Source organism: Vidua chalybeata, chromosome 13 (genome assembly GCF_026979565.1).
Source record: "Vidua chalybeata isolate OUT-0048 chromosome 13, bVidCha1 merged haplotype, whole genome shotgun sequence".
Taxonomy (NCBI): domain Eukaryota; kingdom Metazoa; phylum Chordata; class Aves; order Passeriformes; family Viduidae; genus Vidua; species Vidua chalybeata.
Window position 1 is genome coordinate 5,749,981 of NC_071542.1, and position 23,713 is coordinate 5,773,693.

A 23,713-nucleotide genomic window follows, 5' to 3' on the forward strand; every position below is an offset into this window, starting at 1 on the left:
TTTACTGAGAGGTACTGCTCAGTTTAAACTCACCAGCTTCAGCTGTCATAGCTCCACTGGCTGGAGACAAAACTCTTAAGGCTGCTTTGAGTCAGCCTTTCAAATACAGGAGTCACTAAATGTCTGCTGTAAATGCAGAATATTTTTTTCTCTGCGTATTCTGTCTCTGGCTTAGCACAGTCTGGGAGCCTGGGCAGAGCCACTCTGTGTCTGCTTCTCTTTCTACCTCATTAAAACACTTAATGCTCACAAAAGGAAGCTGCCTGCCTCCCCTGGAAAGGGATTCCTGAATGAAGAGACCACTTTCTATGTCTGGGGCTGTTAGAAAGAAAAAACTCGCTGATGGTATTAAAAGTGCTAAAAGTGCTTTGAGAGCCACGCAGTGAAAAGGGCTCTGGATAGATATGCAAGCCATTATCTTTGCCCTTATGCCAGTGGGGTGATGGATCATATTTCCATCTGCTCCAAAAGCTTTTATTTCAGCTGTACTGTCTATCTGCTTTTACACCACGGAAAATATATTTACAGGGTTTCTTTTGGTACACGCTGCTTTTTGTCCTTTCTGATTACTGCTCCCCAACAGCAAGGAGCAAACTTATTCTAACAGTGAGTTGAATTGAGAAGCTTTCTGTAAAAGAGATCTGTGTAGTACAGCTTATCTTGTGAGCTGTGTGATTAGAAGGTAGACTACCTGCAAAACAATTCATTGTACGTGACTGAAATTCAAGATACAATTCTGTGAAGTGATAGTGCTTCTTTCCATTGAAGCCCACCAGAAATACTTTAAGGACTACAGGAGGTAACTCAGCCACTGGAGAGAGCATGGTGGAAGATAAATCTCACTGCAGGAGGAATGTGTTGGGTTTTTGGTTTTTTTTTTTTTTTTTTTTTTTTTCCCTGAAGGCTGAGAAAGGCCTTTTATAAGCAAAGAATAACACTATATTCTCACTCCTCATATAAAACAGTCTGAACTTCAAGTGAGAAGGGATTTATTTTTTTTTATAGCATTGTTATTTGTGGAGAGGAGTTTAAAGGAAGCTGCTAGTGCCATACAGGAAAAGATTCCAGTCAACCATAAGCAATGTTTTACCTTCAACATGTTCCAGACTGGCCATCTCCCCACATACTGTGCTTCTGAATTAGATAACAAACTCACTGGGGCACAAGCCACATCTTATTTTACTTGTATTTAGCTCTGAACAAATGACCAGATCACAGCAAATAACAATTCTTGGCATATCATTCTAACCACTGACATTAACTGCAGAAACAGGCATTAGCTGATGTTCCAGCACTCATTTGTTTTCCTCCAAGAATTGGTTTTTCTCAGTAAACAAAAGGTAAATCCCAGTGATGCTTAGTTCCAGAGATTCAAGCAGTACATCATCTGCCTTGTGTGATTCATAGACTTAGTAATTTGAAATCATTTACCAGCAATTTCTATCTAATGCACAGCAGTCTAGTCTGCCAGGGAGGATCCCCTTGCAGCATAGATACTGTTGCTAAGGAGGAAACATTCTCAACCCCACACCGGATTGAGATTTCTCTTTCAGCCTGGACTCTATGCATGTTGCAACCTCAGAACACTTTAGGTAGCAATATCTGCTGGGACTGTGTCTGATGACTGTAGTTCTTGTAGAATTATTACCCTATTGTAGGGGTCATAACATTCAGAACTCGTGCCTAGTTCTTTACTGGAATCTCAGCTGCCAGTTGAAGAAGAATGGCCTAACTTGCCTCCTTCATCCCGAGCTCCCTGTGGCCAGCAGCACTGAGCAATGTGGAGGGAAGCTGTGACCCTGGGGAGCAGAGCTCCCTCCTCTCCTGCAGGGGCACAGGAGGTTGTGTCCCAACAGTGGATAAATAAATCTCTTTCCCTCGTCTCCACTTCTGCGTTGCTACTACTTGTATCACTGGGAAAGGTATTTTTATGTTCCCAGGTGGAACCTGAAAATGAAAATTATAATAAGGCAGAAACCTCAGAAAAAAAATTCCCTTTAACAAACCACTAAACTAACATTTAAAAACTCATAGATTAATACTTTCAACAAGCATCTTCTGGAATCCTTACAGTGTCACCACTCATTATTATGCATTAAATCCCAGTGAGTGCTGCAATATGGTATCTCTAAACTTCACTAAACATTGCTTTCTCTTGGCAGATTTGCAGCTTGATGCGAGGTGGAATAGCAGAGAGGGGAGGGGTAAGAGTGGGACATCGGATTATTGAGATCAACGGGCAGAGCGTTGTGGCTACTGCTCATGAGAAGATAGTACAAGCATTGTCTAATTCAGTGGGAGAGGTAAGGGAACCAAGTCTTTATCAAGGAAGTAAAGCAGCTGAAAAAAATGTATGTTTCAGTTGAAAAGAGTATCAACACAGCATTAAAATCACCAAATCAGTAAATTGAGTCTGGCACTAATAAGAAACAATTAACAGAATTTTATTAACAACTAATGATGCACATTCACTGCATTTTTCCATTAATTTTTAAGAGTTCCTGGCATAATTCTGTACCTTCAACCTACTGTCTGAATTAAATCAAGTGATTAAAGGAAGAAATCACTCAGGGGTGTTGGCTGTGAAGATGTCTCTTGGCTCATCACTGTAGATATTCTCAGCTCAGTCAGAGAAAAAGAGAAAGGTTTTCTAACCAGGCAAGAGCCTGGGAAACAGTTGGGAAAGAATGTAAATAATTCTCTAATCTATCTTGTTATTCACATTGTTTATAGATATGCTCTGCCACTGTGTGTCATTCACTGCACACCAATGGTGTGACATGTTTTTACTCTAAGACCAATGAAATTAATCTTCTCGATGTTCTCTATATATAGAGCAATATATTTAAAATAAATCAGAGCTCATTTTCTTTGCCTTCTGATCTAGAGTTCTCTGTTCCCGTCCTGCTCGACAGCAACAATCACTACAGCATCTGCCATAGAAATTAATTACTATGTCTGAGAGATGCAAACTGATATCCATTTTAATAATTTAATTTCCAACTTACCTTGGAAATAAGTTAAGACACCTCTCTCCAGTACTTCTAGAGAGATCAGCAATGAATAAGCAAGATTGTCCAATTTTTCAAAATCCCTCATGAATTTAATGGTAGTCTAAATACAGAACCCTGGCCAGATCTCCCTCTAGAGTTCCTCTGACAAAAATTAAAGACAGCTGGCTTCCTTCTGGAAAATGACATCTGACAAACCATAACAGAGTATTTGTCAGGAGCAAAGCTGTAGATTCCAACAGCCCCTCCGTGCCTTTATGGTCCCCATTTACCGTGTAACTTCTCACCTAACACAGGAATACAGCATGAACTTTTTCTTCTTTACAGCATGAGGAGAAGATATCAAGGCAGCTGGGGAGGGTCTGTATTATCAGTTAGTAAAGTTTGCCTTCCTTCCTCTTGTGTTTTCCACTAAATACTTAGAGCTGTAAGTACAGTTCTGGTGGAGACCTGATTACCTGAGCCTTGGACTCTGTTATTCTGTGAAATCCCTCTGACACTGGGGACTGGAGTCCCAGGACTCCTTGAGGAAGGAATTTAAGTACATTAGCCATAGGAGAAACTGTTCCACCAAACTCTTGATTGGCATTTAAACATCAGGTGGCAAAGTCCGAGTTTTGTGTTCAGAGGATCATACTGCAATTAGGTGAAAATATTAAATGACATTCCCACAGAGAAGGAAGATAGAATACAAATCTAAGCTCCATTAATACCAGAACACCAAAATGAATTTTCTGAGAGATCTGTGCTACTTCTTATTTAAGGTCTGTAAATTTTACTGTAATTGGAGTAGGGTGTATCAACTAAGTGTTTAGGTGGTTTTTAAAAGTATATGATGTCATATCATGTAATTGTCATTAATAAATAATTAAAAACCAAAACAAAACCAAACAAAACCCCCAAACCACATGAAAAAAAAAGCAGAGACAGCAAACCAGTGTCCTAAAACCAGAGAACTTTGAACTAGAAACTTTAGTAAAAAAATCTATAGAAGCCAGGACAAAAAATGCACTTTGACCACAGGGAGAGACAGATGGGGCCTTTGGATTATTTTAAACTAGGACCAGCTCTACTAATGTCTGTGTAATCACTTGACAGATTCACATGAAGACTATGCCAGCTGCCATGTTCAGGCTTCTAACAGGTCAAGAGACCCCCCTGTACATCTAACATCTTCCATCCAAGCTGAAGCTGTCTTAGCTGAAGAGAACTTTGTATTTTGTATGAACGAAAGGCTTGGAAGCTGACCTGAGGACTCCAGAACAAGGAACAGACAGGTGTCTCTGCCTTTTCTCTCCTTCCTTTCTATTTCTTTGACAAAAAGTGTTGAGAAGGATGGTCAAGGACAATATCACTGACAAAAATCTTTGTAAACATTTAAGTATTTTGAACATCTTCTAAACTCTTTTCTCATAGAACTTAAAACATATTTATTTGTAACCTTTATGTGGAGTGATGTATGTCTGTCTTGTTTGATAACACAGTGAATGTGAATATTTGATGAATGAGACTGCAGGAGATGGCAAAGAGAAGCAATTAGAGAAAGTTCTGGCTGCCTCAAGTTAAAAAAAAAATCCCAGTCCCATAAAGTGGTCCAATACTGATGACTTTGCATAATTTTAAAACTGGTGCTGAATCGATGGTATTTCAGTGGAAAGGAATGTGTGCAGTTCAAACTTTTAGACTCTACTGTAAAGAAAACCACTGTAGTACTTGATATTGTTATGACAAGTGTAACCTGTTTGGCAAGGTGTGAACATAAACATGTAACAAGTGTTTCATATGCTAAATAAAGAATAATTGCCACAAGATTAAAATCAAAATATTTATTTAGATACATATTTATTTTTAATGCTTGTGATTTTTATGATTTAACAGAGTTATTTCATGGATAACTTATTGCACAGGTTGTGTAATGTATGTGTTGGGCTGGGTTTTTTTTTCCTTTAATTTTTGCATATTACCTTTTTGTTCATATTAGCTCAAAATGGGAAAGCCATGCTTACCTGTTTCTGTCTTTTATAAAGCATTCTTATTCCTAAGGCAATGTGTTCTGAATGTAAATTGTTTTGACAAATAACCTAGCACCATCAGCAGTATTAGAATGTGTGTAGATAAAAAACCTAGTAGTAAAGTTGTATTCCTTATGAGATAAATGTTAATTGGTGTAACTTTGTCTGTTTTTTTTCTTTTGGCCAAGGCCTTGAAGAAAATACACTGTGACTTAAGAAGCCTTACCATGCAGTAACTAAAGAGCTGTAGATGACTGTACTTCAAGGAGTAGTGTGTTGCATGCAACTGACCTTAGGAAAGAATTAACCTATCACTAATAAATCTGAAATAAGAAAGGAAGCTTGCTTATTTTGTTTGTTGTGTAACTTTACATAGTAAAAAATTCCAAGTAGAAGATCATTTAATTCTTCATCTAAGTGCAGTTGCAAAGGTCACAGATTTATTTTTTTTTTAAGGAAATATTCTCTTGAATTAGGAATTTGTGTATCATTATGATCTTGAGAGTAGAAGCTTTCAAATTAGCATACCTTGTTGCCACTGGATGTCACTGTAACTTCACATCAATACAGAAGCATGCTCTAATTAAAATACATTAAAATGGATGAATCTGTAAAACTTAAACTACCCATCTTCAGCTACGTTCCTTTGTGACCTTTTCACAGGATGTCTGCCCAGCTCAGAGTGACACAAATGAAACCAGTATATGATTAAACCTCAAATGGAAACTAAGGCTACTGACAAGCACTGCTGCAAAAAAATCCCTAAAATCCTGAAACATCAACCTGTGGTAGGTTCTTTATGAGAACCTTCTGTTTAAGGCTTTTCCAATTTCCTCTGAAAGAGCCAGGATGAAGCTTGCACTGGAAGACGTTGCTGGCAGACCTGTGTTTATGCTGGTAATGAAATCAGTGTCAATATTTACTTTTTGATATATTTTTAAAGATCAATGTTAAATAAATCATAAACACAGCAGAACCACAATACCATGTTTTAGTAATAAAATTGTCAAAACTATTAATTGGAGTAACAATTCTTTTTGAAAATACTCAAGGCTCTGCTACATAAAAATTCCTCTAACTTCCTATCAGTTGGTGTTGGTAAAAAGTTTGTGAAAGATGCCTTTTGGAAATGCAGAATTTCAGTCTTCTTCCCTAATGCACCTTTTGGTCACACTGCAGAGGATTTAACATCAGTTCTTGGTCGCTCATGCTACTGCAGGACTGAACTGGTGAACATTCAGAACAGAGCAGGAATAAACCACATTGCAGCAAGTACTGGAGTTTAAAAGGGCAGCCCTGGGAGGGGGGAGCTGTTTTAATTGGACAGATCAGTTAGTCTGGAATGAAAGACACTGGAAGAATGGATTAGAAGCAGCACTGTATGTGTGTATAAATCACCTTTATGTTTGTATCCAAATCAGTTGTTGAAAAGGCAAAGTCCAGAAATACTTTTTTATTAAAACACTGACGATAGTTAAAACACTTTGAGGTACATTAAATAAATACAACTTTGAAGTTGTACAGCCAGTCTCTGGTGGGTTTGCAATGGTTTTCATGAAATGCTGGGCAGCATCAGTAGCATTTCTGTAAGTACAGTGAAATAAATGCATTTCTGGTTGGGAAAACACTTGCTATGACTTCACTAATAAATCAATTAAAAGTTTGCAAAAATCAAGGCTGAAATTTACATTCAGAAAAACAGCTGTTCTCATCCTGCTGTGGGGAAAAAAGTGGAATTCCAAAGGAAGACACTTTTTCCTTTTAAAGTCATCTAGCTGTATTTGTTCCAGTCCTGGTTTCTTCCACACCTCTCTGCTGCAATGACATACCTGTGGATACTCTCAAAGGATGGTTTCCCGGCACACTCCGATTAAACTGTGCGGCCGCTCCCGCTCCAGGGCGCGGCCGAGCCGGGGCCAGCGCGCCAGGGCCGCGGGGGAGCTCAGGGCGCCACAGCTCTGCAGGTGCAGATCCTCCTGCAGCCGCTTCCTGCAGCTGCCCACGTTCTGCTGGGAACTCGTAATCACCTGCGGAAAAAGGCAGGAGGGGAGAAGGAAAGAATCGGAAAAAGAGGGTAAGAAAAGTTCTCATTTAAAAGGTCCAGTCTCTGAATAATATTTCATTTAAGCTGTCTAACACTGCAACTCTTCCAAAGGAGGTTCAGCCCTCCAGAATGCCTCCTACTTCTGTCCTTGCAGCTGGTCAGGGCTCAGGACTGGGCACCTGGAAAGCACAGCCAGGATTTCTGTCTGAACTGCAGTGTAAAATGTATTGCTGCCCAATAAATACAAATTATTTCTTACTAATACCATGTAACTATAAAAGAGCTTCCGTAGGAATTGTCTGAAGAACTTAAACTGTAAAAACATTTAAATAAGGTATTTGTCTATGGAAACTGGACACATCTTTAGAACATTAGTGGCCTACCTGGTCTATGATATTGGCACTGAAGATGGCTTCTTCCATGTGTCTCTCATCAGATTTAATGACTGACCGTATGCTGTTCACTACGTGACGCACTTCTGGAGGGAGATTACAGTTTGAATGTTCCAAAAATTTTGCCACTAAAATTTTTGTGTCTTTATAGGCCTTAAGGTCCACTAAGGAGTGTGGCCGCTCTTTTGAGACCATGTGAAAAGCCTTTGGCTTTAGGTGCAGATCAATTTTCCTCGTATCCCTCTGTTTTCCAGTTGGTAGAAAATTGCTCAAAGAATGCTGGCAAGCAGAGGCAGCCATATGAGAACCAGAGACAGGAACTAAAAAAGGGGGGGAAGAATATCTTTAAAGTAATAGTTTAAAAAAAGAAAAAGAGAAAAAAAAAAAAGGCAAAACAAATATTGTCACAAAGTTTCTACTTTGTCATAAAATGTCTGTTTTGTTTTAAAGAGTAGCAAAAACATGCTGTCAAGGAAATACTACAAAATAGGTAATTTTAACCAAGAGTAACTAGGAGTAATCAGGAGTAAGACCTTCCCATGGCCAAGGAGGACTGCCCTGAGCATGAGTGGGTGGGTAATTGAAGTACAGCACAAACCAGACATTTTTGTTACCTCCACCTTCAAGGACTTCAGTTGACATTAATGATAAGGAAACTTACCAGCTACTCTATGTTACATGTAACTCAAAGTTTTAGGCCCAGCCCCTCACCTCAACTTTAAGACTAAAGTTCTGCCTATTTCTAGGCCTTGGAAATTATATGCAAGACAGATTAGTGAGAAACACAGAGAAAGCAAAGATGCTGATCTAAATGAGAGAACCTAATTCACAGAATTTATTTTCATTCAAGGCAGGTTCCATCAGCATTGTACACCATACATGTATGCTGTTAAGTGGCTTTTCTGCCCCAGATTTTTTAAAGCTTTAAAGCTTCTCAGAAGCTTTTCATTATTTTTAAAACAAAATAAGGAAACCCATCTTCTGCTTTAGAAAAGCAATTCTCACCTGTTTCTCCTGTAGCCGGAAATAATCCTGCATCTTGGCACTGCCTGCACACAGAAGTCCAGGCACAATTATCACCTTTAACCAAAGGCAGACAGAAAGAGCAAAGTCAACCCCTGCTGTCCTCTGCCCAAAGCAAGGAAAAATACACTGGAACCTCTTATTATCTCCTTTAAAGAATTAAACTACTCAGAAGAATAACTGCTTGCAAGATGTCCATTCATAAAGAGAAGCTACTACACCCACAAATACCTTATGAGTTGTTACACAAACAGGAAGACAGAGCTCATGCTTTATGGTTTCTCCTGTAATCCTAAATCTTTCAGGCCTAAGTGCTGAAACTATGGCAAGCTCCCTATAGAGGCAGACCTCAGACCTTTTCTGTATTTCCTGGGTGGACAGAGTTTATATGGGAAAATGGGAAAAATAAGAAAAAGGATTCCCTCTCATTTCTACAAAACCAGAATTTTATTCAATATTTCTCTTCCTTTTTAAAATATATTATCATCGTTTTCAGTACAAATGTAATACACCATTGTTTAAATTAATGGGGAGGTGAGCAGGATGGTACCTGATGAGCCAATCAATAACAAGTGGTTATGAAGCATCTACAAACAGCTTTGGATGCCATCTAATGACAGTTTCTGGGATTCCAGCACAAGGATCAATGATGATGAGATCACACTGTACAGTAACTACCACCAGCAGTCTTTTTCATTTGTCACAAGATGGAATAAACCCTCACATTTTTTGTTAATCTGTTTCCAAAATTGAAAATGGTTCTGAACTTCTAGGTAGCGTAGGAAAGGTTTTCTTCCATATCTCCAGGGACATTTTATAATGAAAAGCTGGCATAATCCTCTCTGGTAGAGTGAATAATTAAATGAAGGAAACAAATGTAAGATGCTAAAAACATAGCAAATCTGTAAGAAATTAAGAGAGACAGCTTCTGTTCTGTCTTTAATTTGTTCTATTATGTTTAAGTACTGCAGCACATGAATCATGGCATGGTTATTAAAAGGAGACACTTCAGGGCTTCTGTCTTCCCATCCATTACTAAACAGTTTAATGTACTTGCAGCAAGTCAAAACTACACCACTGGACATGACCCTGAATTATACGGAACACAAACACTACAATAATCACTCAGGCACTTAACTGATACAGCCACATTGTCTATCATAGCTGATTATAAATGAAGTTTATTGTAATAAATATCTGTGCTAGGAGTTGATTTTTTCCACATTTGCCATGACAAACTTTACAGGGAAAAGGCAGAAAAAACATGCAAACTGTTAACTTTTAAGCAATTTTTTTAGGAGGGAACCATGTCTGACAGTGGTATGTGAACCCACCATTCTTATGTTGTTCAGGGAGTACACAGTGAGTACAAAAGCACCTATTAAACCAAACCTTCATTTATAATTTCTCCACTAGGAATGACAGGTATTTAAAAAAAAAACAAGTTTACTTAAAAAGGTTTAATGGGAGAATTATTTGACTATACCATATAGACCCTATCAGGTCAAGATGTGCTTGCAGCAAATGAATTGTATTTTATTGGCCTAAAAGACTGGTTTCATTAGATCTCATTGCTGTTGTGTCACTGTCCTGTTGCACATATGCACAACCATAAACTCTGTTGGAACAACTCCTGTTCCAAACTCTGGGCAGTGCAATCACAGTGCAATTCAAAATCCATTTCACAAAAATCTACACAGTAAATGTCAAGGTTGTGCTTCTAAACCTCTTCACATTGGCTTGGAGGTGACGCAAAAGATAAATTTTTTCTTCTAGTAGAAAGGCAGTGTCTTCAGAAAAACCCAAGCCCCAGCTACAATCTGATCACTGTATTTTTATTTTTGAGAACATAGCTAAAGCTCCTCCAGCCTCAGTTCTCCAAAATCCACAGTTATTAACAATGTGTAGTATTAATACATGTGTAGTTACAGCTCTGTCTTTCATAAAGTCAAGTCCACTTGATCAGTTCTTCTACTCCAAGACAAATTTTGAAAAGTACATGTATGTTACTGAAAAAAACCCAAAGCACTTCTTGTTTGTTGGTTGAGGAAGCTCAGTTGGTTCCCTTTATCTTTGCCTATTATTCAATCCTGTAGGTATATTTGAAAATTCTGCAGTAAATATCAACTATCAATCGTCAGTCATGAAAAATCCAGATCAAATGCCTCTTGAAACTTACAAAGACTGTAAAAAACTTCAGCTGTTTGTCACAGTTTAGGAAAAATACGCTTCAGGGCTGCTACAAACAGCCAGAATGTGTTACTAGAATTGGGCTCCTTCTAAACTATGAATGATTTTCAAATCAGGTTCAATAAAAAGTAGAGGAAGGGGATGCAATGTAACCTTCACAGAGCAAAATACTGCAAACCAGTTTGCCAAACATATGTATGAAGAAATACATCTAGGCTTAACTAGAGACTCAAGTCAATCCTTCCCTTAAGGGTTTCATTAGGAAGTGTCTCCTGCAGGCAGCAAAGTAGGTTAGGATCCAGCCCCTCTGAGTCACTGCTCTTGCTCCCCCTCCCCTGTGTGTCAGTATCCTAGAACTTTCACTCCCTCTTTACTCCAGTCTCTGCTAAGCCCAGTTACATCTCAGTAATGTCCAACTCGTGTCCCTCCATGCCACTTTTCCAGAAGAGATGATGAATGTATTTAGGACACAAGAAAAAAAGAAGGCAGGGCTGCCCACGGCAAACGCTTCTCAACGAGCATATGGAGCACAGCTCTGGGAAGTTGCAGAGCCTGACCCAGAAGAGAAAGGGTTGTTCTTCTTGACTTTCACACAGCAGAAAGGATTCAGAAATTCCTACTTACTGTCTGCTTACTGGCAGCTTCATTGAACATATGTCTTAGCAGAGTAAATGTCATAAAATAAATGCAGACTTCTAGATTAAAGATTCACTCTTCCTGGCTCAAATGCAGAGGCTACATTTCTAAAGGTAAAAGACATTCAATTATTGAGCTAAGCATGAAGTCTCTGAAATTATAAAGATGCAAGAAGTGCAATAGAACCAAAACATCATCCTAAATGAAACCAGTTATTTCAATATTTTGTCTCCTTTTGCTCTGAGTTAGTCACATGATTCTTCCTCTAGATCCCTTAGAAAGCCTGGTGAACAGATCTTGTAGCAGCACAAGCCATGACATCTTAAAAAGCTTTAAATCTTTACTTTCAAGCCACTTCTCCAGGTTACCCTTCTGAATCTCTCTAAACAGCTTAGATCCCTTTCAAATAGTAGACAGTTCTACATTCCTGCTATTATCCTCTACTAAATCAACCCTTTCTTTTTCACTAACAAGCATATTTTTATGAAGCTACACTGTTCAGCTAACGTCTCCTCTTCTCTTCCCTACTTTTCTAAAAGGAGATTCACAGCAGAAGACACATCCACGACAGCCAAAAGCCTTCCTTTTCCTTTATCATCTTGTCATGTGCCTCATGTTCATTTCTTTGTCCTTCAAAACATATCACCACACACCTCAAGTTGCCACTAGTCACAGTGACTGCCTCTGACATGCCCCAATACTGCCAATGTCAGTGTCACCTTGAAGAAACACATCCTGCTGTACAACAAGCATGACAGCTCCAGTAATAGTTTCCTAAATAAACCCCATTGCACTTCTTAGTTTAGCCTCTCAGTAGAGCAGTAATAGAGAAGTGGGAAAAGCTACTCAACACATGGTCTTCTGAGCAGAGCAGAAAGAATGGTGAAATTTAGAAAAGGTAAAATTAATTTTACTCTGTCAATTTTTCCATTTCCATTCTTAAAAATTTTCAAATTTACAAAATATGCATGGAGGTAAAGCCTAAGAAACACCTAAGAAACCCTCTTTGGAATGCTGCATATAATTCCCAGCAGCACCAATTGCTCCACAAATCAATCCTAGTACTTTGCTCCAGGTTTGCTGCCCTGTGGTCCCACACCTACCTTCAGTGGCAGACGAGCAGGACACAGGGGCACTGCTGGAGCGGACAATGTTTGAGGCTGGGTGCTTTGGGAGGTGCTGCTGCTGGACAGCAGCCTCGGGGCCACTTGCACGTGGTGAAGTATTTGCAGGCCCAAAACAGGGTGAGGTCTGGAAAGTGGCAGGAGGCTGGTGAAAGTCCACACAGCAGGTTTTCTTCTGCTTCAAAGGTGGTGTGGCACTGCTCTCTTGAGCATAACTCTGCAGTTCTCGTTCTGAGGGGCTGTAATTCCCTGAGGAACAGTCCAAGGACCTGCCGTGGACACAGTTCTTTTCCTGTCCTTGAGACCTGTCTGTAGAGGCTCGGCTGTGGGAACTGTCACCCTCATCAGGAAAGCCCTCTGAGCGAGTTCTGTGAAACCTGCAGTGAGTGTGGCAATCCAGGGCACTGCAGCTGTGGTCTGCAGCCCCCTTGGGGGTTATGCAGTAGGGAGAAAGATCTGCAGACTGGAGAGATCCTTGAACTTCCAGCGAACAAAGATCTTCAGAGGAGTAGCTACAGTCTGGAATATCAACAGCCTCAGAGACCATCAAAGAGGTGCTCTCAACAGAAACTGCAAAACAAAGAGATGCAGAGAAAAATAAAAACTTCTTGCCCGCCTTCCCAATCATCTCCCTCCCCATGTTCTGCAGGCTGACTTAAATTGAGCAATCTGCAAATTCTTTTATCAATAAGAACTCAAAAGCACTAAGATGAAGCATGCCAAAGCAAAAACCACTGAAGTAATTTACTTCTTTCTAGTGTCCTTCAGCAAAGACATTTTTGTGCTGTTCTTGATACTGACTTTTCAACTTTAAATAAACAAGCCCTGTACTGCTTCTCATCTACTTGCATCCCCAACATCTTTGCTTCAGGCAGCAAGCTTCCTATTCATGCTCCTGGAAGCCATGGAGGAAACTACTCTTTGGAGAAGACGTGTGAGGGTCAGGAAGCCACCCATGGCTGCTGACAATGAGACACAAGCTGCAAGGAATGTGCAGGACTCTTCAAAGAGAAATGACAGTCGCCAGATCCACCTCAAAGGACTTAACTAGAGCTTGCTTTGTCCAGCAAAACTCTCCTCTGCACTTCCAGCCCCAGCCTCTGACTGTGAAAAGGTCCTTCTTGCCATGAATAATCTGAAAGCAAATAATTCTTTCACCATTAGGAAGAGCAGAAGAGAAAGTCTGCTCAAAACTCCCACTTCCATCTCTAAGGAGACAAATGCAAAGCCATGATCACCTTGTGTGCTGAAGTCCGGGGTCGTGTTCCTCTCCCCTAGGCTCGATTCAGACACTTGCTGAGCAGCACCAGTGACCTAAATGAACATTTGGAATGAAAGAGCTCATTAACCTGAAACTCACCAAACAAAGTGTAGCACTCAGGATCTGAAGGACACACCTGACAATGCTGAGTCACTTTCATATGAGCTGCTATTCAGACTGAAAGCTATTTAAAGTACTTTACATCTTTGGGTCAGAAGCAAATACAGTGCAAAGGCAATTCTCAATGAAATTTTACATTTTTCCAGAATCTACAAGGTAAATTCATCTTGAATTCACAGGCACTTGGGGCTGCAGGCTCACACTACTAAACTTAATATCTGAGTTTAGTAAAAGCAATCTCTCTACAGTCTGTGTTTCTCATATTGTGCTAGTTTTTTTGTTCACATCATATCACCCTAAAATAGGAGAGAGAAAACCAGAAACCACAAAAACAAGCACAAGAGCAGTATTTTCCTTTAGTTATTTGTGAGGATGTTAAATGTTAATGTGTTTTGAAGCCCTAGAACATCCTTGCCAGCCAGGTGCTCTCCAGCCTGGTGGAGATTGCTGAATGGAGATAGTATTACCACTCACCTTTTTTCTGAAGGGGTGGATCTAAGAGGGTAACTTCCCTTCACTTTTGAGAATCATGTGAACAAAATATAGAATCATTCCTGCTGGAAAGACCGGATCTATAAATACCTGAAATTTAGGAAATTTTCTTTCTACTTTTGATTAGACTTTGGATTGGACCTTGTTGCCAATATTGATAGATTTTTAGCAGTTCTTCAGGAATGTGATTATCAAAAAAAAAGTTCCAATAAATAGCTGGTAACAAAAAATGAGAAAAAATACAAAAAAGGTTGAAAGAAATGAAACTGATACCATCTTGAGCAGAAAATATCCTATCTATTTCTGTCTGTCGGGCCACAATTAACTAGTAGAGCTTATGGTTGGTGACAGACTAGAAATCAGCATCAGTTACCTCTGTGCAAACCTTTGTGTCAAGCACTTAATCTGTGTCTGGCATAAAAAAATGGGATGTGACACAATTAGTCTGAAGCTATTAGGGCAAGAGCTACCATTTCACATGCCAGTGTAGATTAAAGCACATATATGTGTGTATAACTTACTGTGCTCACTGTTTTATTTTTATCTATCTATCTATCTATCTATCTATCTATCTATCTATCTATCTATCTATCTATCACTATGATCCAGAGACCAGAAAACTTCTTTTGATACAAATTTTGTTTTTAAAAATTATTTGAAGGTTTAGCAAATACAACTCCAAGGAACGAACAGCAGCAGAAATACTTTAACTCAGCAAGAGATGGATAGAGGACTGGGAAGCAAAAATAAAATAGCTCGTATTTTTAAACAATTCCCTTGGAAATTTCTTAGCAGATCTTTCTTGACTGTAGCAGAGTATCACATCCATGGTCAAAAGTAAAATGTGGTGTCACTTGAAGTCACAGATTGTTCCTGGGATCTAACTGGAAGTTCTGGGAACTAAGTAGAAGAGTAAGAAATGTTCACAAATGCTCTTTGTTGCTGTAGAAAGCTCAGACTGACTACCTTTTCAAAGAAACGGTATAATGTTTTAAAGGTGTTTGTTTCTTTCTAAAAATCTAGGGATTCTAGGGGCTTTCATAAATTCTTAATCTAGGCGCTTTCATAATCACTGGCTTAATTTCTTAATCACTGACTGGAAAACATGTGTGGAAAATTTGTGCTGAAACATTTATTGACACTCTACATTGTATCTGAATAATTGCTGAATGTATTTTATATGCATCTGGAATTTATTAACCCTCTTGCTTGGGGGAAGGAGAAGCAGGGTTTTAATTGCAGCAGGTAACACTGACAATTTTGAAGCCAGGTCAGAGTTTTGGTTCACACAGGAACAGCACATGGTTTCATGCAGGTTGCTGCACAGCCAAGGGTAACAAAACCTTATTGAATTCCACATCCTCAGACAGTCACTAAGCCATCAATAGAAAAAAGGAAGAAAACCTGTGCTTTTAACAAGTCCACAGAGCCTACAGGTTAGAAAACCTTATAAAACACCGTCATTGATTTAGTTAACCCAGCATCCTGATCTGTTTGTTCTTGTCTTTTCTATATCCCAGTCAATACTTTGCATGGAAAACACTGAAAACCACTTTTTTTATAGTCATGAAATGGGAATTCCTAATCAGTACAGATGACAACAGCAATGTTTACATGGATGCAACCACTTAAATTAGCACTGACATTTGTTGCCCATAAAATGCATGAAATACCGAGTCTAATTTGGTACAATTTAATAAAATTCTATGGACCTCAATCCATTTAAAAACAAATAAAACCTATTGCTTGATGCACAGTAAAAGGTTTTACAATTATGACATTATTACATAATGGTTCCCAGAAGCACTTTTGTAGCTAAATCCCTGACATGATTTCCATTGCCAAGCCTGCCTTTGAGGGATTTATAAATCGCATTATTGCAGTTCCTACTGTACTGTGCTCTATGGGAGCATTTGCAGCATGTAAGGACTCAGGTCTCCATTTTGTTCTTCTTGTAGACCTAAAACTGTCTTAGACAGCTCAGCTGGGACACTAATTGCAAAAAATACATGAAGACTTTTGTTGTCAAGAAAAATCTGTGGCTGTCACTGTAGGCTTTGGTTATTGCTGCCAGTGAGCTTCAGTGCTGAGACACAGAGCCTGTCACAAGCTCTCTGAACAGCAACTACCAAGTTCTTACAAACTCACTCCTGGTAAGAAACTATATAATTATCACTATTAGCAATGAAGTCACCACTCATCTTCACTGGTGATTAGAACAAACACCTCTGGAGCTCAGGTGGCCAGAGGTGAACAGGCAAAGTGCTGAAACTGACTCCAGATGCCAAAAAGTAGCAGTGAATAAATCTACTTATTAATGCCAAGCTCTTCTTGCAAGAGCATGACTTTTCAGCTTTAAGTCACATCTTGTTAAATGGTATTTTTGTTACATGCTGGTGCTATTGTGCTGCTGCATGTTGATACTCACACCAAGAGTGGTACCAGTCACCAGAGTGCTCAAAATGATTTTGTGCTTGACTAAAAATAGACACTTAACTAATCCTTACTTAGTACCACATATGAATTCTTATCACAGATAGGAGCCTTCTCTTTCCCCCCAAACCATGCATGATTCATATCCCTTTTGTCCATGTTTTTATCACTGAATATTGACTTCTCCAAGGCCTGCAGGTTCATCTGAATTACTGCCAAGGAAAAAGGATGGAACTTGGATAAAAAATATTCTAGAAGGAGATGGTCTTGAAAACTCCAATTTTGCTGTTCAGCAAGGAACTTCACTCACAAGCAGTTCATACAGATTCATTTTATTATAGCCAAACAAATCAAAAGTAATGCAATGTTTGGCCAGTTTGTTGTATTGGGTGGAGGATATAGTACAAGGCAAGGATCAGAAGATCTGTCAGAAGCTGCTCTGTCAGTCACAGGAGCTACAAAGATAGGCATATCCTGGGGAGATTTAATTACATTTTTGTGTGAGGTTTTGCATTTCAATGTTCTTTTTTTTCTCAGACACTTGTCTTATTAATTATCTTAATAATCTTGTGTATAATAGTGAAAATTTGTATCATTTCTTTAGGTTTGTGGTTCCAATTCTGGTTTCCCTCAACATGGAAATAAATCACTAGGAAATATTTCAATGTTTTATTCTGGGGAAAGGCAAAGTAGTCCCCTCTGTAATGTGGGTGCAATTTGGCAACCTGAACACAGGTATTTCCTCAGTGTGCTATTAACAACTGATAAAGAATACCTAGAATGTTTGACTCCATGAGTTTTTACTGGAGCCTGAAAGAAATAAGAGCTTCTAACAGCAACTGTAAGTATTTTCCCTTTGTGACAGCTGATTTAATTACCACAAATCCCTTCAAGGAAATGCTGGAATCAGCTCTGGCTGTACATGCAGACACGTAATAATTCCAGTTTCAGCTCAGTAAATACTGTACAGTACAGAATAAAGCAAAAAGTGTAATGTAAATATTTGTCTCAAGCACACTGGATCCTTTCTGTAAGTCCAGGGTAAAGTGTTCTGCACTCTCAGGAGTAGCAGTTTCGTGCCACATAACAGCAGAAGCTGCTTACTAAAAACTGTAACAAGTAGAATGTTAAGCAATAGATAACTACTCACTGCTGTTGCACAGGAAGTAAAATTTGTTAGCTAAACCCTTATAAAGAAAATTGTCTGGAAAATGTTTTTAAACAATAAAAGTATTTTCGAATGATTGTTCTTTAAAGGTTATCTAAAATTATTTTGCACCACGAAAATTTCAAGACCACATAAAGAATTTCCTTTGGTTTTCCTCACCTGGCTGGCAGGCATCTCTCCAATCACTGCCTCATAAGGAGGGGGCAGCTCGCTTGGATACAGCATTCCTGGGCTATTAATGGTTACTTCATATAAAGCACCAAATGGGGAATGAGGGAAGTCCAAATGGAGATTTCTACATAAAAACATAAACAAGCAAACAGTTAAGAAATGGCATTGATTTATTACCTATAACACAGTGATGTAAAGACTTCTCTGAATTCAAAGCCAATACACTACAAAGAATTACATTCAAGAAATTTATTAGACATCCAAAATGAAGCCCTGGTTCACAGGGTAGCTTTAACAACTGTTTTTTATTTAGGATGCCAGTCATCTATACCAGCCTGTTTTGCCATCATTAACGTCCTCCACTAGTCCAAATTAATACACATTAATTACAATAATTTCCTTTAAAAATTAAATCTTATACTCAAATTCAAATGTATAACGTTAACTGTGAAAGGATCACTTACAAAGGGATCTTTGCTCAAAGCTCAGACACTTATCCTTGTCTTAGTTAAGTTCAATCATTTCTCTATTGCAGCAGTGCTTTAACACAAATATTTCCAGATGTAGCCTAAAAAGCTTGCAAAAAATCATGTAATCTCTCTGGAAAAGAAGAGCCTAATGTAAGTGAAGGACATGATCTGGCTTTGTATTCTTTGAAAGAGCTCCCTAGCCCACAGCTCAGAACCAAGTGTGAGTGCCACAGCAGGGAAAGAGAATCACCTCTGTGCCTCCCCCATGGGCGTGCAGGTGTATTCCGGGGGGTAGTAGGGAGGGGGGGGGATTGGTGGGATGAACTCATCAAAATCCAGGGTTTGGTGCAGGACAGTTCCATGTGGAGTCATGCAGTCAGGATTGGCAGAATGCGGCCTCTGTGGCAGAAACTGAAAATGAACAGGTAAAGTTCCTTCAGATGGTAGAATCATCATCACCAATATTAACAATTTTAATAAAAGGTCAATATTAGCGACCCTGACCAATACCAAATTCATTAATACCCAAGCTGAAATGAAGAAGGCACTTCTGGGAGCATAAGAATACTTGTGATCAGTGAGGAGGGTGAGTCAGATTGCCAAAATACAGCACAAGGTTTTACTAAAGACAGAGAGGCCATGGGCCTCTAAGTCAGTCAGCCTTAGGATACAGGACACAGACATTTACAATTTAATGGCTTTTCAAGAAGTATTTCTGCATTGTATATTGTTTTAGTGTAGCCCCACATAATCATTCCTATTTTAATAACTAAAGGAAAATAGATATAATTACTAAAATAAATATTTTCATGTTTTTGTTTCCAATCTGAACTGCCTTGCACTCACAGAGAAAAAAAACCCAACACCAACCCCCAAAACAACCCCAAATAAAACTACCTAGAAACAGGCTACTATCTAGACATTATATTTTGAATAAAACAGCTGGAAATATCCACCCATTTTTCACTTCCAATGAAGGGGCCGTTTATAGCTATTCTTTATCATTCTTGTAAAATGAAATATTCTTAATAGCTGTTTGTGATTTGGTGATACAGACACTGCACACTTAAATGTGGTATAAAGGTTATAAGCATTGGTATGAAAGTAAGAAAAACATTGATTCCATACACACATCTCAAAATCCGAAAGAAAATAACTAGACTGCACAATAAAAAGTAATAATAATGAGAACCACATTGACATTTGTGACAAAAACCTCATCAGCTTCCAGCAGAGCAGGGATTTAAAGAAGTCATTCCAATACCACTGATATCAGGAACACTCAAAAGTGTTCTGGGAAAGGCCTGAACTAATACAAGATCAAATATGGACCAGATACCACAGCCCACACCTGATTCTATTTGGTCCCCATGGATCAAAGGAGGACTAAAAGACAATCCAAAACCACAGATTTTTTTCTTTTCCAGGCAAGATTCTGCTCTCATATAACTTTTCTTGGATCAGTAGATGATATATATACTTGATCTTTAGCTCCTGCCTTCTAAAACAAGCCTGCTAAGAAACTTTGCTGAAGGCACATTTCTTTTTTAGACTGGAACAAGACAACCTATGTTTTTGTACTGTAGGCTCATTACATTATTGTTTGTTTAAATCCATGATAAACATTCAGGAAGCAGTAAAATAAAAGGGAAAATGTTTATGTTTAGGAGATCCAGCAAAGTAAATTACCTTCATTTTTAATATCACAGTTCTATATTTATCACTTTTTGAAATTTAACTTGGTGTAGTTCTGCTGAATTTACATTACCACAGAAATGATACTGGTCTTTTGTGTTTTAAAGCTTGAGTTACATCTCAGTTCTATTAAACTCCCTCCATGTATGTTGTTTCAAAGGTCAGAGCTGTAATAATATAGCACAGCAGAGGGTCAGGAGGACCAGTATCAACTGTTTGTGAAAATGAAGTATTAGCTGCTCACTGATCAGCTCTCCAGAGATATTTCCACACGTAATTATTAATAAAGAACCTCCTTTGCAGAATGAGTTATTTCCTTACATCCTACAGCCAACCAAAGATTTTCAGCCATTGTGTTCTACTCATGGTACAGCACAGAAAAAAAGACATGGCATCAGTTTGATTTATTCTTTGTTATGTGAAATGTCTGATGCTCTTTTGTCCTCCATGTGAGGTGGGATGCTGTTATCCCAGGTACTATCAGACATTTCTCTATTTGGCTTACAGAAAAAAAACAAAATCTTCTTGCAGTCATTTGGTCTAAACTCATCTATCTTTGAACAGCCAGTTCCCAAAGTGTAACACAATATTAATACCAACCATTAAACTCCAAACTTCTGCCCTAAGCAATCATAAGCTATCATCGGTGTGTTACCATCACAAATACATGGAAGAATCTTTTAGGAAAACAGGAATCAAGACAAACTTCAATATAATTACCTAAAATTGTAAACATTTATCATAATGAAGACAAATATCTGAGTATGGTGGGTCACATTTTTACACTATTTGACTCCACCAAACTCAGGACTGCCCTCATTTTCCTAAGAGAGTTGATAATTTCGGTCATTTTTACAGTCTGGAAACAAAACAATTCTAATTTACAATTTCCTTGACCTTCTCCCAGACTATTTCCATACTGCCATGGACCCCAAGCTTTGGTTTGCACCAGAGAACTTGTAGCTCTGTTCCCTTAGTCCTGGAGTTCCCTGGAGCTGGATCCATTCAGCCTCATACTGGGAGTGATACCTTTACCACTGTCAGAACAGAGCAATTAAACACAGGGCACTTTCACAGCAGGTGAACCATCAGCACACACTTTGTGGGACATGACAGAAGGGAGAGGTTTTACACAGGGCAGAAGGGGCTGTGGTTCCAGGAGGAAAAGATCTATTGCTTGGATGCAGCTCAGTTGAACAGCAGAGTTATCTGCATCCCTTTCAAGATCCAGCAATACAAACCATGGCAACGAACTGTGACCAACACTTGACAACGAGCAGCAGCATGGACATGGAAATACACATGTTTGGGGGTGTTTATAAACAACAGTTTACCTGTGTGATATCATCCTGCTGGAAGGCACAGAAATTAAAGTGAAAAAGGCTGTAAGAGGGAAACTAGCAGGAAATGAAACAATAGCAAATATAAGGGATTACCACAAAGAACAGACATCCTTGAGAAAACAATTGAAAACTAGTAAATCGGAATTAAGTCATATTTTATTCCATACTACGTTGTCTACTGATCTCTGCTAGCCTGCAAAAGCTTATTCTTTCTACAGGAAAATGTATTTTAAATATCTTCAAGAGTTAGTCTCAAATAGTGAAGTCTGGCAGGGTTTCAGCAAAGGCTTAATACAAATTTCATAGGTTAAAAAAAGACAGTAATAAAATGCAAAGAGCTGAGAAAGCTGAAGAAAGACTGACAAATACTTTCACACAGAAACACACATCTCTGGTATTAGAAGACAGCTGTTATCAAATAATCAGTCTCAAGATACTGATGGCAAATGGGACAGGCAACAAGAACCGCCAAGCAGAAAATGGGGGTGGCCTGTTCAGTCACCAGGATAAACAGGATCAAGTTGCACTCACTATCATGTCAAAAACTACAGCTCACACCATGGAATAACTCACACAGTGGGTTTCCCAGCCAGCCTTGGGATTAAACTAATGGCCACTGCAGAAGCAATGGACAGAAAATGGCTGCAGACAAAGATAAACAGCGTACAGCATCTCTCGTAAACACTAAACACCCAACTGCATGAAATTTAGCAAAAATTTATAGCTATCAACAGATACTTCAAACATATTTACTAGAAAGAAAGATAAAGCACACGGCTGTGGAAATCCAGAAAACTCAACCACTTCTGTTACCCTCCTGGAGCTGTTGGATGCTGGAAGCTTTCAGAAATCTGACAGGCAATGAAATACAGATCTGGAATTCATGGTCTTTGAGGAAACAGCTGACCTTATGCTTGAAGCTTGGCATTCAGACTATTACACAGACAGGTATTCTCTCATCCTTGGCCTTACTTTAGTGTGTGAAACGTGTCTGATACTGGATGGGCATTACACAGTCCAGTGCATGTGCTAAAGGGATGTGGAACAGAGTGCACACCGACCACAGAACTCGGTGTGTTTTCATTGGGCACGTCTGACTTGGACAGAGCAGAACAGCCTGATTTAAACAGATCTCATAGTGAGGACTACTTTTTTTTTTTAATTTTGTCTGCAGTTATGAGGGAAGAGTAAAACATGCTCTCTGTCTGCTTGCAGCAGGGTAAACAAGAAAGCTGTAAAACACTGTAAACCCACTGCTTGGACTTGCATTCAATACAGTAGTTTGCCAAGGCAGCAGCAGCACATTGTTAGGAAGCAGAGAATTAGAAGCACAAATGCTAGAAGTACCCCACTCCCAAAAGACGTAAAAGTTTTTGAAAATGCAGTTATGCTCAAGGGTCCATTACCACAGTACTGAGAATTCCACACAGCAAACAATGGGGCTGGACACGAGAAACCTCCTCTGCCAGCTCACAGCCTGCAGCCAGACACATCAGCTATCCCTGCCCAGGGAAGAATAACACATCTCCTTTCTCAGGGTTTAACTTTTCTAAGTGAAATAAACCCCATTACATACATACGTGTAAAACTGTAAAACTCAATCTCTTTTTGACAGACTGAATTTCCAGCTCTTCACTGAAAGGTTGTCTTTAAGTTGGTCACTGACGTGATCAGAAGGTATTAGTCATGTTCTGAATATTTTGAGTACACTGAGGTAAAGGCTGATGGAGGAGAGCCAGTTAAGGAACTGAAGAAACAGCAGGTAAGACCTGTCAATATAATTTTCTATTGAAACAGTTCCTCATGTGATTCCATGTGGTCCATCCTTCTGCCCAAGGCATGTGAGACTAACAGCTCTGCACCAGGATTCCCAGCTGTGGGACCTCCCTGCTAAACATCAGCAAAGACATTTTGCGCTCTGTACATCCTGCAGCTGCTCAGCACCACTGACCCCATGTAAATGCCACTGCTGAGCCACTGCTCAGCAATTACAGCTTATCTAAACCACAATGCCATATATCAGTATGTGCCTGGTGCTCTAAGGGAAACTTATCTGGAGTTTTTCCTGTATCTGCATGTAATTACCTCTGTCTTCCATATCACATTTATTACATGCATTGTATAACTC

The 23,713-nt window shown here is 39.1% G+C and overlaps 2 protein-coding genes across 9 annotated transcripts in view; one reads left to right on the forward strand and one right to left on the reverse strand.

Moving 5' to 3' along the window:
* The window catches only part of APBA2 (amyloid beta precursor protein binding family A member 2), an 88,238-nt gene extending 82,196 nt beyond the window's left edge, over positions 1 to 6,042 (forward strand). For 3 of the 5 annotated variants that reach the window (XM_053954627.1, XM_053954629.1, XM_053954628.1), the window contains 2 exons: positions 2,163 to 2,303; positions 4,110 to 6,042. In XM_053954627.1, coding sequence (XP_053810602.1) covers positions 2,163 to 2,303; positions 4,110 to 4,181 — 213 coding nt within the window. In that variant the 3' untranslated portion in view covers positions 4,182 to 6,042. The remainder of the gene's footprint in view (positions 1 to 2,162; positions 2,304 to 4,109) is intronic. The other 2 variants (XR_008433199.1, XM_053954630.1) reach the window with 2 other exon arrangements.
* A 419-nt stretch (positions 6,043 to 6,461) lies between these two features.
* The window catches only part of ENTREP2 (endosomal transmembrane epsin interactor 2), an 87,954-nt gene continuing 70,702 nt past the window's right edge, over positions 6,462 to 23,713 (reverse strand). For 2 of the 4 annotated variants that reach the window (XM_053954632.1, XM_053954635.1), the window contains 7 exons: positions 18,798 to 18,958; positions 18,066 to 18,201; positions 13,671 to 13,746; positions 12,412 to 13,002; positions 8,465 to 8,539; positions 7,451 to 7,779; positions 6,462 to 7,050 (listed from right to left, as the gene is read on the reverse strand). In XM_053954632.1, the coding sequence (XP_053810607.1) occupies positions 6,865 to 7,050; positions 7,451 to 7,779; positions 8,465 to 8,539; positions 12,412 to 13,002; positions 13,671 to 13,746; positions 18,066 to 18,201; positions 18,798 to 18,958 (1,554 nt within the window). In that variant the 3' untranslated portion in view covers positions 6,462 to 6,864. Of the gene's footprint in view, positions 7,051 to 7,450; positions 7,780 to 8,464; positions 8,540 to 12,411; positions 13,003 to 13,670; positions 13,747 to 18,065; positions 18,202 to 18,797; positions 18,959 to 21,576; positions 21,595 to 23,713 lie in introns of all 4 variants that reach the window. The other 2 variants (XM_053954634.1, XM_053954631.1) reach the window with 2 other exon arrangements.